The 16,935-nt window shown below is 37.8% G+C and overlaps 1 protein-coding gene across 1 annotated transcript in view; it reads right to left on the reverse strand.

Annotated features, from left to right (window-relative positions):
- LOC311302520 (uncharacterized protein) overlaps positions 1-16,935 on the reverse strand; it is a 747,744-nt gene that overhangs the window by 158,983 nt on the left and 571,826 nt on the right. The window contains exon 15 of the mRNA XM_084428465.1: positions 16,346-16,519. Within this exon, the coding sequence (XP_084284591.1) occupies positions 16,346-16,519 (174 nt within the window). The remainder of the gene's footprint in view (positions 1-16,345; positions 16,520-16,935) is intronic.

Here is a 16,935-nt window from a genome sequence, read left to right on the forward strand (position 1 = left end):
GCACTGACATCTTTACAAACTGTAATACCCAAATAATTCACTTGAGACTTAACAGGAATATTGTGCAGGAATGGAGCAGAACAAGACTTTAATGGAAGAAGTTCACATTTATCTAAATTCAGAGAAAGACCAGAAGCTTTTGAGAACACTTTGATAAGATCAAGAGCAATAGGGATCTGCGAGTCGTTTTTTAAAAAGAGTGTGGTATCATCAGCTAACTGCATTATAATAATGTGTTTATCTGCTATATTAGTAATTGTAATTGACTATTCAACAGGGAAGTAGTAAGGAGTTGAGCAGCCACCAAGAACAAATAAGGCGATACCGGGCAACCCTGGCGAACCCCTCTAAACACATTAAACCTTGGAGAAGTGCCAGATTTCAGATTCATTGAGCAGTTTCTGACAGTTTTGCAAAAGAAATCACCAAAAGCAAATTCATACAGGGCCTGCAAAATAAATTCATGTTCAAGGGAATCAAAGGCTTTATAAAAATAAAATAAAAAAGAATAAAACTTTCATCTCTAATCAGTTCCTCATATAATGTTAGCAATATGCCTCTTTGGGATGAAATCTATTGTCATACCCAGAACCCGTTTAAGTCTTTTGGCGAGTACCAAAGCTAATATCTTATAATCACAGTTTAACAAGCAGATTGGACGCCAGTTATCAATCAAAAGAATGTCTTTCTTAGGTTTAGGTATTAAAGTAAGTAATCCCTGTGATAAAGTAGGTGGAAGTGTCTCAGACGCAATACTCTCCAAATAAGTTTCAAGCAGGAAAGGTGCTAACTCTAAAGCTAAACTTGTGTACAGTTCGGCTGTCAGCCCATCTGTGCCCGGAGACTTATTGTTCTTAAGAGCTTCAATAGACTCAATTATTTCATCAATGGATAAATCACGATCGCAGGTGCTCTTATCTTCATTAGATAATGTCCTAACATCTTTCAAAGACTGGAAAATAGACAAAGCTGAGTCTTTGCAATATTTAGAGCTGTAAAGATTTGAGTAGAAGTTTGCACAAAATGTGCCGATTTCCTTCGGGACAATTTAAATGTAAAGAATTAATAGTTACATTTCTAAAATTATTCTTTTCCATTCTAAAGAAATATGCAGTACTTTGTTCTCCTTGTTCTAGCCACCTTCTTCTAGAGCGAATAAAAGCACCCTCCGCCTTATTCTTATACACTGAGTCTGAGTTTGCAGATCAATAAATTCAGCTTCTGACAAACCATCCTGCATTTTCCCAGAGAGAGTCATTATGTTGGAAATGACAGTCTCTTCTTCAAGTCTTTTACGTTTAGCTAGAAGGCTGCCAAAATTCCTAGCACTAATTTCATGTTTAAGAAGTTCCCAATTGAGGCCGTATTTATTTTCCATTTGTGCTTTGATCCAGTAATACTTAATCAAAAATCAAATGTTTTTCCTTCATTGATCATGCTTAAGCAAAGAAGCGTTAAACTTCCAGTAAGAGGCTCTAGGTCTTGAAGAAGAGATAACTAAAGATAGAGGGGATTGGATAAGAGTTGCTTTATGATCAGTCATGGGTGAAGGGAGAATGCTAACAGAAACACTGAAATCCCTAACAGAATGTGAAACAAGCCAGTGGTCTATCCGAGACTGTCTAGAGCAATTTTTGTTACTCCAAGTATAGGATTTAGTGTTCGGAAATGTTTCCCTCCAAATATCGATAATATCACATGTATCCATTAATATCTTTAATTTAGGGTTAGCAGAGGCAGACTGTTTAGGTTGCAGTCTATTGAGATTATGATCTGTTTATTATAACTAGTTGAGCGAGTCTCACCGCGCTGCTGTGACGTCAGATCCTCTGAGCTGTGGGGGGGGAATCCGCAGGACTCTCGTCTTCAGCTCTTTACACACACCGCTAGTGATGGGACTTTTTATTATTATTATTATTAATGCCATGAACCACAACAATACAATGAGACATAATCATTCAAAGTAAAACAAATACAAGTAAATAAAGTAAAATAAGAACAGTGCCAGAGGACAAGAAAATAAGTATTACAAACAACAGAAAAAGGTGCTATTTTATACAACATAATCCCTGCTTACAATGCTATCAGCTCTAATGGCCTTTTTACTTGTGCAATTACACACAACAGAACAATAAAGCTTAAAATCATTTTTAAAGCAAGAAAAATTAGGTTTGGAGTCAGACCATTTCATTTTATGAATATGAAACTTCCCCATTAATATGAACAGTTGTATGAAGTATGCCTTATCTTTCTCAATCCCATTATCATTAAAGTGTATCATTATGTCAAATCCACTCAGCTGTAAATCAATGTTCAATTTGTTCTTAATTAAACACTCCACATCAATCCAAAATATGTTTGTATGTATGCAATGGAAAAATAAATGAAAAATTGTTTCCTTTTCACCTTTACAAAAATTGCAGGAGTAATCAATATCTAATTTAAACCGTTCCAGCACATGTTTTACTGGATATATTCTATGCATTATTTTAAAAGAGACTTCTTTTACTTTGTTATTAATGTAGAATTGATCTACTGTTCGCCATCATTACGCCAGTTTACATCTCCAAACACAGATGACCAAACGAGCTGGAGGGTAAACAATATTATTAAGTATATTCCTAATGTAGTTATTTGAGACTTTATTTTGTAAAATATTTGTATTCCCAAGAAATATTTCCCCCATGATATCTGTCAAATGTAGATCTTCCTCCTGTGATGCATTTCTAAGAAGGATCAATACTTTCCTGGGAATTGCATCCATTACAACTGCAAAGTCTTTAGGTCTGACTGGTATTTTAAATTTATTCAAAAATTCTCTATATGTTAATAAATTTCCATCATTATTCAAAAGCTGACTAACTAATATAATATTGTTTTCAAACCAGTAATCAAAAAAGAGAGATTTATTTTTGTAAAGGATGTCTTTGTTGTTCCAGATATAATATCTCCTATAGGTGAAAAGTTATGTTTGTAGGCCCGTGTCCATGCCATGAGAGCCTGTTTATTAAATTTTGCTATTTTTTCAATTGAATAATTACACTTCAGTGAAAATGAGAGGTCGTCCAATTGTTTAAATAGAGAGTTAGGAAAGGAATTCCAGATACTGTCTTTATTTTTTAAATACTGAATAAGCCGATTCATTTTAAATACATTGTTCAAAGCGTCATAACTCTAAACCTCTAAACCACCATGATCTTTGGGGTTGCATACAATTTCTTTTCTCAAATAATGTGGCTTGTTTTTCCATATAAAATCAAAAAGCATTTTATCCAATTGTTTGGTAACTTTAGGGGGAATATCCAATGATAGACACATAGACTGATCTGGAGATTCCTTCAGCTTTTGACAGAAGTTCCCGTCCCTGAATTGACAGATCCCTTTGTAACCGCATTAAACCTCTCACTAGTTTTGTTAATAATTGGATTGAAGTTTAAATTGTTACGCAGATTTTCATCTTTACATATAACAACTCCCAGATACGTTACTTGATTTGCAATTGGAATATTATAGAAATGAGTTAAACTACATTCTTTAAGAGGAAACAGATTTATTCATATTCATTCCTAGCCCTGATACATCTGACAATTATTTTATGCATTTCACTGCTTGAATGATTTCATTCCTATCTTTCAGAAATAAAGCAGTGTCATCTGCAAACTGACACAACTTCAATGTTTTCCCTAATGCTGTAATTCCTTGAAAATGTCCTTTTTTAATATGAAGGGCCATTATTTGCGTTGCTAACAAAAACCAAAATGGGGAGATGGGACACCCTTGTCTGATCCCTCTACCTATCTCAGATCTGCCAGAAGTCCCCCTTGATCATCTTCCAGAGCTGGGACATCCTCTCTATAGGGTTTGATAGCTTTCTGGAAATAACTGCCAAACCCAAACAATTCAGTCGCTTTAAATAAGAAGTGATGTTCTATGTGTGACCCCTAGGCGGCGCTCAAACGCACGCAATTTGAATATCTAAACTAGAAAATCCAAACAGCGCTCCCCTTTACACTATTCAGGCAGGTTGTTTCCAATGAAGGAACAGAAATGGGACTGATGTACTCAAATATAATTTTATTAAACACTAAACACCATGATACACTGATAGGCAATCAGAGCAGACAAATGTTCCCCGTAGATAACAGTGAACACTTCTACAATAAATAAATCACAGTGTATAAAAGTCTCATAGTGAATGAGTTACAGGATATAAAGTCTAACAATACCTAGACTACAGTGAATAAAGTCAATTAAATAGATACGGTCCACATACACACACTCAAACACTGCAAGAGACACTTCAAACCAAATCATTGCCGTGCATACACACACCTAACACAGCATTTCACACTTCACACTAGTGAACATTGCAAAATAAACACTGTCCCCAAAGGAGATATTACACAATGCCCATGGGCCGAATATTGGAGTATGATGATTGCCAAACAGACGAAAAACAAACATTTAAATGAACAAGCTACCACTAGCAGGACTCCATCAGGTCCAGGTCATCACAGAACGGTGTAGCAGATCCCCCAGACACACACACACACACACACACACACACACACACACACACACACACACACACACAAAGAAATAAAAAGTAAAACAGAATGATTAAATCCAGGAAAAACAGTGGCTAGTGACAGACGAAGGCAATCCTCCTGTAATCACAAGCATAAGTGGTTTATGATGTGATGTTTGATAGCATCGTGACAATTTAAAACAATATTAAATCTCTGATTGAAAGATTAGGACAAAAAAAAGGATTAGATAAACTTACGTTTTTTCTTTGGACACCTGCCAGTTAAAAGTGTTCAAAACACATAAATAACCCCTTTATTGTAGATTTATCCTGCAATGAACTCGTAAGGCATATTTTGATGTGTGTTTGGCGTCGAGTGTGTTATATTATATCGAGTTATTTTGACATTGTAAGTATTACGAGGCACAACCGCAATTAATTTGTGCATTGTCTTGTGTTTTATGTAGAACTGATTTATTCTCTGTGAAGTGAAACCCCTATTTCCACGTTTGTATCTCTATTTGTATTTGTGCAGGTAAATGATGTTTTATAAACAAAGTTCGGGAGGAGCACGTTCAAATAATCAATCCAATCTACTCGTCATCAAACAATTATGTCTACCCTAATCAGCATGACAAGAAGTAGGGTAGAGTGGGGGAAAACGCCCCCCTGGGGTAAAACGCCCCCCACCTGTTTTTCCCAAAATAACCACTAAAAGTAGTCAAGATACATTTTTACTGTTGCTATACACTACGTTGATAACGGGGATATACAAATCTCTATGGAGAAGCTGACACCAGCGACACATTTGAAGAGAAGAGGATTACATGGTAAATGCTATAATTTTCAGATATTAGTAAATAAGTGTTTAAAGTCCCCGTGAACCGGAAGTTGCAAACGACTTTTCTCCAGTGTAGTGACGCATTTCCGAGAGAAACGGAATAATAAATGAGGAAAATAGTGGGCGTGGCTTATTTTCCAACTAGCACCTGATTGGATCTAGATAAGTAGGTGTTTAATTCAAAAAATGGAGGCAGATCTAAACGCAAGTTTACAATCGGTTGTTGAGGATTACTCGCCACCTGAATCACCGCAATTTAGTTTGCAGCAGGAGGAGGAGGAAGATGAAGAAGAACAGGAACACACGGAGGATCATTTCGTCACGGGAACCAGACCTTACATGTTTGAGCCGTTACATGCGGAGAGTTCAAATGGTCACCTGGACGTGGCGGCTCAGGAGCAAGTTCACACTCGCGAGCATCTCGATGTGTCCCAATGGTAATACTAATTGTAATTATAAAACTATTTTTATTTGCTATTACTGCTGCAACCAATGATAGTAACGTGCGTTTTATGTTTTTGAATCTTGTACCTTGTCTAGAATAGTTGCCTTCATCTATAATTGACAGATAATTTAGCTTACCACGATTAAACCACAACTGTGTTCTGTCCTATTTTTGAAGCATTCGCGCGTGAAGTGCTTCGAGCACATCCGTGACCACTCTGTTATCCCTCCTTCCTCGAAATGTAAAAAAATCGAGCCATCTGGACCGTAACGAGGGAATTTTAGGGAAAGGGAAAAGTGTTCCGTGAGTTCCACAACCAAAAATGCACCTCCTCGCCATCTCTCCTTTCACGCGCTGTCAAACACACAGGCAGCCTGTCTACTGTCAGTTGGAGGGGCGTGGTTACGGATTAAGGAGACGCCAAATTCCTCACGCCTACGTCATCAGTGAAGGTCCTCCAATGCAGAGGGGAGGGGCATTTTCAGATTTTGATTAAAGATTATGAAGCCAAAAAATTTTTTTGTGTGGATTGACTCGCATGGATGAATTGTTCAGCACAAAACGATCAATTTAGGCGAACAAAGTGAATATAGTCAATTTTGATTTCACGGGGACTTTAAGAGAATATTGTTCTGCAGGATATCGCAGTGATGTATGATAGATGAATAGTGAAGTCTGTAGTTTGAGATCATATATTATTTATAAGGAATATAATTATATTGTAAAAATTAAACATTTTTTTAAAAACTCATAGCTTGTGGGGTAAAACGCCCCCTACGCTGAGGGGTAAAACGCCCCCCCTGGGGGCATAGTTTCTCTATCATAATTACTATAATAAAATATTTCTGTCTATCAAATCCTTTGTTTTACACTTAATGCAGTATAACTAGGTGGTAAAATCTAAATATTTGAACAAAACATGAAAAAATTACCTCAAGTGAGCATTAACTCACTGATGGAAGGTAGTTAAATTTGGCTATTTTGGACATTGCTGAAATAAATATTAATATATATACATGTTGATACATTACTTGCCTTTTACCTTTAGAGATTAAAAACTATTGTCTGTTAATTTTGCTGTTGATCTATGAAGCAAACTGGTTGGTAAGAAAGGGGGCATTTTACCCCACCGCTGGGGCAAAACGCCCCCTTTGTACAAAAATATTTTCAGTGAAAATACTAATTAATTATGAAGGCTGAGCAATTTTAATATTTGGTGAATAACTCCTGCCATAGTCACTCAAAACAATTGAGCAATTCTAGTCACATTTATGTTTTGTTTCACTGTAATGTCACATTTTCCTTAAGGGGGGCGTTTTCCCCCACTCTACCCTATATATATATCCACTCTGTCAACTCACCTAATATTCCTTGACAGTTTTCCAGCATCACTCCTCACTCTTGGCTCAATCTTTACAGCCAGGAATACGGGGGGAGTACTCTGGGTTCGGGCCGAATACCGAGCCCGGAGCCCTCTCCTCGGACAGCACGCCAAATACGCATTTATTCTATCTGACTTATTTGTAAGTGTGAACTAGTGAATGTGTATAAAATATATTGTTATAATGTGTTTTATGGATTAATTGCTTTATTCATGTAGAATTGTGCATGTTCACCACTAGGTGGGGGTGTTTCCCTTTCTATTGAATTTAATTGAATTGTTCTGTTTTTCATTGAGTTGATTTGTGATTAATTCACTGAAAATGTTTTAGAATTCTGCAAAACTGTACTCATTATACGATCACAACGCAAAAGAAAAAGATTAAAAAGAAAGAGTACTGTTTTAAATAAACCGCAGAGATAACGAGATATGCTGTGGAACTGATTTATTCTCTGTGAAGTGAAACCCCTATTTCCACGTTTGTGTCTCCATTGTGCAGACGGCCCAGGACACACCGTCACATTGGTGCCGTGAAGTTGTGGTGCCGCTGTGTTGTTATGGGTCGCGTCTTCAAGCAAGTTGATGGAAATCACCGTCGTTTAACAGCTCGTCCTTGGGTCACAGCCGTTCGTGTTCAAGAGACACTTTCACTCGATCCTTTTTCAGTTTATGGGACATTTCGCTCTGATCACTGACATTATGTTTATATGTGTGTGTGAACTTGCAGCACATTTGTTTCGTTCATAATGAGTAATAGCAGGAGATATTTGCCTGACCAATTCAGTCCTAGTCCAGTAGGCAGAGCAGAGGCAGAGGGGTTTTAGGTGTACCACTTCCCTTTTCAATGGACAGCCCCAATACTGGGAATAGTGATAGCAGACCTGGCATTACAAGTGGGGTGTGTACTGTGGGAGATTGTGATGCAGCAGACATGCAGTCAAACGTCAATCAAAAGCCTAGAGATTTCAGCACGTCAACACCTAATGCTGACCATGGTGTGCCTGATATGTTAGGACAAATGAGTTCAATTGTCCATCAAATTGGCCAACAGTTAGCAGACAACATTATGTCCCATCTTAGTCCTTTTAGCTTGGACATTGACATGCCAAATAGACAACTGGCGATTCTAAGGCTATTAACAGCCCATCAGGCATGGTAAATCTGTCGCAAAGTCAAGTAATTCAGCACAGAAAAGTCAAGGAGCCACCTTCATTCAGAGGGGATAGTTCTGACACAGTTGAAATTGAGGAATGGGAAGATCTGTTGAGGACATTTGTTAAAAAGAGCAACATGAATTCTGACGAACATGTGGAAGAGATTCTTGTGCACCTGCGTGGTAAAGCAAAGGATGTAGTCAAACTCTGGATCAGGAACTGTGATTCTGCCACCACTGTCTGTCCAAACTCTGTCTATAGCCTGTTGCGCAAACATTTCAGTTGTAATCATTACTCGCCGGTCCCGCTTGCTGATTTTTACACTACCTTGCCTGAGGAGGATGAGAATCCGTACGACTACTGGCTGAGACTCAACAAGGCAGCGGATGTTGCTTCAGAATGTCTTCGAGAGCACGGTAAAACACTTGACAAGCCCAGTGTGGAAGTGGTGCACGTTTATCAGACACTGCCCGAGTAAGGATTTAGCCCTAACCTTCAGGTCCAAACCGACTGACAAGTGGTCAGCACATGAAGTACAGGCTGTGCTTAACGACTATCAGTCAGAGTTGTCTTTCAAAGCCACCAGTACAGGGCATGGTAGTCGAAATGAGAGAGTTTCAGTCAACAAGATTGATTTTAATGCAGCTCCAGTGCCCGTTCCCACAGTGTGCGAGCAACGACAGAAATGTACAGATTTCTCTGCTCTTGAAAAGGTCATTGACATGCTTGAAAAAGTCCTGCTGACCAACACTAACAGACCTCAGTCTCATCCACAACGCCAGCCTTCTAGGAGTCTCCCTAGGATCGAAGGTTTTGATGCTTTAAGCCTGGCTCACACTACAGGATTTTTAACATCCTAACCGATTGTGAAATCTGGTTGCAGCACACACACTTAAGGAGAATCTTTGCAGATATTCTTCCCTCAGATCTTAAACATGCTCACACTACAATATTTGAGAATAGTGGCGCATCACACACTACAAGATATTCTTAAGATTTAGCTCCTCACGTGACGCGATCTCACGGGGAAGCGCATGTAAACAAAATGGATAGTGTGTCGCGGCAACTTGCTGTATTAATACTTATTCTTTGTAGCAATAAAAAACAAAAGAAAATCAAACGAAGCGTGGACGAGAAAATGGTTGGGAAGTCGGGATCAGCATGGATTGTCTGTTCTTCAGCGAGAACTAGAGGTACGATTTTTAACTGTTTTAAAATGTTTACAGTAGTGCGCTAGCAAGGGCTAGATTGTTTACAGTTGTTTGGCAACATGTTAGCACTAGTTTATATGATATTTTTTCTGTATGCTTACATTTTTTATTAATTTAAGTTCCACAGCAACTTGATGTCCAAAGGAGCTGTAAGGATCTGGAGTGGCAAGAACTGAAGTAACTTGCTGTAACAAATTAAGTTTCTGTCGCTCGATAGAATCTGCATCCCCTTTGTGACGTTTCGATCCCGATTTGGGAGTGGGAAAAGAGGTGGTGAGTTCTTCATCCCTTTTTTGGGCAGAGGGATGTGGTGCTGTGGTTAATGAGATAAAAATTAAAGTAAGAGAAATTACATTGTTATTACAGCACAGTAGAGAATCCAAAGATCTTGCATTTAGAAATATATCAGAGCATATAGTAGAATATTTATAAATGATTAAATATCTCCATAACATGTAAAAGAATAATAATATGTAAAGAATAATTAATAAAATAAATCATTGAATAAAGACATTATCATAAACATTGACCATTTTGGATACACCAGTTATGAAAATGTCACTGCTTGATCTGTTTTGTGCAAACTTAACAATAGGACACCTGGCATCCTGAATGACAAAACAACTAATCTGTCATCACTTTTTCAGCATTTTATTAGTCTTTACATCTACAATTGTTATTTTACCTGGTGCCTCGGATGTATTTATAATGTCCTCATCGCTGGTGGGGTCATCCATGTCCTGCCCGTCAATCAAGTCTTTGACAGATTGATCAAGCTGAAAAACAATTTTATGTCAGTGCAAGAATTTAAAGGATTAGAACATTTCCTGATAATTAATATCTAATTATGCAAATATCTCCATTACTTAAGCACACAATATGCCTGCCCATAATACTGCTCTGCTTACACTGGTCTCACTGGGGCGTTGGGCAACATGTTTTTTGAGGAACTCCAGATTCCTCAACAGCCAAGCCTGCTTATGAGTGAGCCCTTTCTCCACACTCCCACTCGGTTTAGGTTTGAGAAGCTTGGTGTATTGTGTCCGTAATGTTGTTGCTCTTGTTTTCACCTCCTCCACTGAAAATATACACTAACACTGACATACACTGTGTTTCCTCTCTAAATTCAACTGAACTAACATCATTAAATATTAGTAATATTATTCAAACAAACAAACTAACTAGCTTTTGTTAGACCTGAATGTAGCAGATGATCATTGACCTCGATCTAATGTTTACATTAGCTAGTGCGCTAGCAACTTTTTACACTCACCCGGTACGTTCAAATCTGAAGCGATCTCTCCCCAGCTCTTCTCTTTGTCACTCCGGTTGTGGTACTCTTTTGAGGAGACATTAAATAGGCACTCATACTGTTGCCACATCTCCACCATCCGTTCTTCCATCTGCTCACTTGGACGTGGCTGTGTACAAGAGTTAAAAACGATATAAATACTGTTCGTCTTCTCACACAAACCGCTCGTTTCGTCCATCAATGTGTACTTACGATGGGGAATTGTTTTAATTTGGACTCTGTGCATGCTCTTTGAGACAGTGACCACAGACCTGCATTATAAACTGAAAATAATAAATTGTCGTTAGTTTTGTTCACATTGTCATGTTAATTATAATCGAATGCATTTTGTTTTATTGACCACAATATTATCATTGATATTTGTTTGAGAGGGGCACTTCTGATTCATTTTGAAAAAGGGGCTCGAGCACCAAAATCTTTTGTAGGAGACTTTGAGCTTTGTAAGTTTGTAGATCTTTATACATGCAAAAACATCTGCATAACACACTAAAGAAAAAGAAAACATGAAAACACATCATATGACCCCTTTAATACAGTAATACACATGTAATGCAACCATTATTAAAAACATGATGTATAAACTTGAGCTTCCATTGTTTTCCAAAAGTGAGCTTGAACTGTTTCTTCTTCTTCTCATAATTATGAAAAATGAATATTTCATCAGTCTTTGTCTCCCTCTGCTGGTACAACACAAACACAGAGATATTCAGGCTCTTTATTTACTCTGTGACAAAACTCAGAGCTTTTTGAGTTACTGTGCGTTTATACACATAAAATGATTAATCTATGAATGAGAAACTGTAATTTGCTGTGAAATAAAAGGTGTTTCACTGCCGCCTCATCAGGTCTGTCAGAGGATCGCTGAGATCTACATGAAGTCTTCATTTCTAACAGTGAAGTCACTGTATCTTCAGTCTCTGTTGATTCTGTTGACTGAGTCTCTGTAGTGGATCCTTATTCACCATCAGATGATCAGCACAAGATCACACTGTCATCTAATAGCCAGTCCTAAAATAAAACACACACACAGTCACACATGCAGTATGAGATATTACATCTGTCACATCTTTTCATAAGAAAACTAACTAGATCATCTATATTAATTCATTCTCAAGCATGATCATATCGCTTCTATCTGATGCTCAAAGTCACTTTACAAAATCAAAAGCACATGAAAGGTCACTTTCACACACCGGACAGCTGATCCAGAACCAGCAGAAATGACCATTACACTCACTACACATTTAATATCAGTTCATAACAACCCAGATCTCAGATTATCACACACATAAGGCGTCTTTACACACAAACCAAATCTGAAGCGGCATAAAATCACAAAATGTGCATTTACACAGAATGTTTATTGCTTCTCTGACGCCGAGAACATAAATGCATTTACAGGAATTAGTTATTAAAATCGCGGGAAATAATACTTTGAACATTACTATTTTAAAACTACAGTTTTAACAAAGTGTTATAAAATGAATTTAAAAGTAATTAAATATTAAAGAAATAAAACTCAAGATAAATAAAAACACAGAATGTCAGATTTCCTCTGTGTGATATAGCGATCTCACGCTCTGATGTTCGTCATAATTCTGTGGTACTGAGAGCTATTTTATATTTCTTAATAAAACTATTCCAGATGGAACAAATGCTACAAATATATTATGAATTATTACACCGGGTCGATCACCGCAGGATTTATTCTTGTTTTTCAAAGAGCCAGAAAGAACAATTCTGCTGTCGTCAGCGTTTCAGGCAGTGTGTGTGTGTGTGTGTGTGTGTGTGTGTGTGTGTGTGTGTGTGTGTGTGTGTGAAATATCGTCCTCAAGAAGATGATTTCTGGAATATAATATCACACAGTGACGGCGAATAAGCATTAGCGTATCTGAGAGAAATGTAGAAGCGCGTTGATCTGCCAGTCTCTTCAGAGGAAGATTACAAACGGCGAAAGCCAATTGATTACACACGTCCACTCTGTTATTCTGGTGGTTTCTTCACGCTGTGAGTACAGGACACTTTTACTTTATTGTCTCTTGTTGGCTGACATTTTTTAATTTGGCTAAAACAATATGGATTATGGCCGATATGTTTAGTCTTCCGCTTCTTGATTCTCGCGCGCGCGTTTGGTTGTCATGACAATGGCGTAGTTTAGAGCGACACAAGATCGCGTTCATTTACACTGAACAAAACAATATCAGAGTCATCTTTGACACTCGGGGCTGAGGCGGGTCAGACCGGCATATTTTAAGTCTGCTTTCATGCGGCATTGTGTCTTTCCACAGAAGTTTGAGCAGACACAGAGCCGCTTTAGAGCAGCCTTAACTCGCTGTGTAGAGATGCCTATAGAGACAGTTAAAGGGGAAAAGCTGAAAATAACATTAATATTATTTTCACAATCAGTCACAACAGTATGAGCAGAATTACACTCATATTAAACACAGTTTAAAGCATTCCGCTGATTCCGCTAATCCGCTCCAGGTTTTCCCGCTCGCTCCGCAGCATCACTCACAGTATAGAGCTGGTAAGTCCCGCCCCTTCCGCTAATCCCCCTGGACCTCAAAGTTGAAAAACCGTCAATGCAAGTGAATGGGAGAAAATAATTATTTTCTGGTCCCGTTTGAATTTTGCCATGAATGTGAACATATGTTGTCTGTGAATTTTTTATAGAACTTTTCGTGTAAAGAATGCTACAGTCTAGCGGGTAGAAGTTTGATACGGTTAGACTTTGTGTGAAAGCACTTTGTGGACTACAACTCTTCGCTGCTTTCAACGTGTTTGAAACGTCACCACCATTCGCACACGGCTCTAGCTCACGGATCCCGCTAAACATGACTGTGTCTTTGGTGCACTTCACCGCCTTCTTTCAGGGAGAGGACAAAATCGTTGAGGTTGGTGAAAACCACGGGTAAGTCAACTTTATGGGGTGACGTCACATAGGCGACATGTAGTCTTTCTCGTTATGTCTTTTCCACAACTGCTAGCCGACGAATCATACCATATACTGTCAAACTTGTAACATGAAAGATTATATAAAAAATTCACAGACAACATATGTTCACATTCATGGCACAATTCAAACGGGACCAGAAAATAATTATTTTCTCCCATTCACTTGCATTGACGGTTTTTCAACTTTGAGGTCCAGCGGGGTTTTACGGAAGGGGCGGGACTTACCAACTTGTAAATGGTCATTTCTTTTTGCTGTTGTTTCCTTGTTGTTGTTTTGTGTCTTTTTGCACTATGTTCCTGTGTATTATTGTGAAATGAGAAATTTTATTGTATTAATTTTGGGGGTGGGCGCTTATAAGCTCTTTTGCTTCGGCCCACTCCTTTAGAGCAGAATGTTTACTGCTCAAATAAACAAATAAACTAAAACTATTTTCATATCAATAAAGATTTTTTTAATACAATGCACATTGAATTTGTCATTTCTACAACTTTTATAGCACTTCAATTGTAAAAATTGTGAGCCTGACATATTACATTTATTATCATCAGCACTCCATGTTCAAAGATTTACTAGCTGTCAGTTCATCTCTTATACGCTGCTGCCATCTAGTGGCTGTTAGTTGTAACTCTAAAAGTATGGGGAACTGCTTAATTAATGTCTGTTTAGTAATTCATATTTTATCCTTCATTTGCTCTCCAGAAGCCATGTTTGAGCACACACACACACACACACACACACACACACACACACACACACACACACGTAGATTCCTTTAAATGTTAAGGGGAAGATTAAAAAAGAGAAACTGGATCTGTGAATTCTCACAGAATCACAATTGAATTCATATCTTGCTACTCAGTCAGAATCTTATTAACCTGGAGTCCCAGTCTCTGTCACAATAACCATATATGTAATGTTTTAGGCCTATTGGCAGACATCCGTTTAAAATGTAGGCAATGGCATATAAAGAAGCTTTTCTCCATATCCACTTCAGTTTCTCAGCTTGCACTTTAATTATTGATTAGGCTACTTCTGTACTGGTTTGCGCTTGGCAAAGATGTTCAGATATCTCTATGCCTAGTAGACCTACACCAAACGCTCATTAAAAGGGTCCTGTACAGGGCTGTACAGTGCCACATATATCTACAATATAGCCTGCGATTGGTCAAAAAAGAATAATACCATTTTATAATAGATGGATTGACTTTAACCCTCTGGGGTCTGAGGTGTTTTTGGGGTCCTTGAGATGTTCTGACATGCCCTGACATTTGTGCTTTTTTCAGTTGCTTATAAACATATTAATGGCAAAAAAAAAATTACACACTATTTAGCACAAACAGGGCTACCATAATATGTGAGCAACAATAATGTACATGTCTGCATTTTTGAGAGAATAATGTTTATGCGTGGTTATTGAAAAAACTAAAAACTAAAGTTTCTGAAATAAGGCCATAAAACACATACTAAATATGTGCCAATAAGACTTTTGTCTAATAGATGTCATTGCCTAGTGTTTTTTCTTCAAAATGATGTGAAAATCACCCTGCCTAATCATTCACGAACTGAAGATCGGATTTAAATCCGTTTTGCAAAAACACATTTATGTGACCAGGTGTAGATGGAGTCGTTTTGATAAATAGAGCAAACGCTTTACAAATATGAATTCTCTTACATCATATGAACAGACGTAAAAATAATTTGATGAATTTGATCATGTTGTTTTAATAGCTTTGCTTGTAATTAATGAAATAGTAGTTATTTCCCTGCATTTTATTCCATTTTGATTATATTTTATGAATTCACAGTAGCCGCGTTTCCATTACCCTTCAAATTGCGCAAATTGAAATTGCTAATTGAAAATACGCCCAATGGAAACACGTCAATTTCACAAAAACTCCCATTTATGGGAAAAAAAGTTTTTACGCTCACATGAGGAGGTTTTTCAGGCCATTCAAAAAAGAAATATTTCGCAAAACTGCAATGGAAACAGTGTTTGCGCATTTACAGTCACCTGACGTAGACGACGCAGTGTGTTTGGACAGAAGACGAGACAGAGCTCTTTATTAAACTCATAAAAGGCAAAAGAATTACAGGAATAATGGATTCTAAACCTCAAATAAATGCCACAATCAAGACCTTGAAGCAGAACTGAGGGAGAAACACCCAGAAACTCCTCATATGTGCCGCTCACAAGTATAATAAGGGTCGTTCCTCACCATTAATGCTTGGAAACACACACACATCTCCTTCCATTAATAATAATGGCCAGTGCAGTGGCTGAGATATACATAATCCTACCAACGTCCGTTAACATGATTTTTGGAATGATTTTACTGATCGCGAGAGGAAACAATGAAGTTTTAGTCGCATAACATCAGTTAATGGAAACACCATCATTTCACAACAGCTTTTTGTCGACATTTAGAAGAAGAAAAAAAGAACGCAAAAGTTTTGCGCAAATCTGTAATGGAAACGCCCCTAGTGACAGTTTCATGTGAGAGTAACGTATGATCTTACCCCAGTGTCTCCAGTTTACAGTGAGGATTCGCCAGTACAGCAGAGAACAGCTTCACTCCTGAGTCTCCTTGATTATTATATGACAGATCCAGTTCTCTCAGGTGTGAGGGGTTTGATCTCAGAGCTGAAGCCAGAGCAGCACAACCTTCATCTGTCACACCACACCTCCTCAACCTGTAGAGAACAATGACACACATTAAGCCTATATCCAGAGATAAACATGACACTTAAAAAATAACATAATGCTGTCAATATGAAATATATACAAATACTCATTAGTTCACATTGTGAAAATTCATCAGTTAGGATTAGGGGATTGATTATAGAGTTTGTAGAATATAAAAATCATTATTTCTATGGAAAGTCCCCATAAAACATGTAAACCCAACGTGTGTGTGTGTGTGTGTGTGTGTGTGTTTGTTTGTGTGTGTTTGTGTGTGTGTGTGTGTGTGTGTGTGTGTGTCTGTTTGTGTTTTTGTGTGTCTGTGTGTGTGTTTGTGTGTGTGTGTGTGTGTGTGTGTCTGTTTGTGTTTTTGTGTGTCTGTGTGTGTGTTTGTGTGTGTGTGTGTGTCTGTTTGTGTTTTTGTGTT

The sequence above is a fragment of the Rutilus rutilus genome (genome assembly GCF_951802725.1).
Source record: "Rutilus rutilus genome assembly, chromosome: 13".
NCBI classification, from domain to species: Eukaryota; Metazoa; Chordata; class Actinopteri; order Cypriniformes; family Leuciscidae; genus Rutilus; species Rutilus rutilus.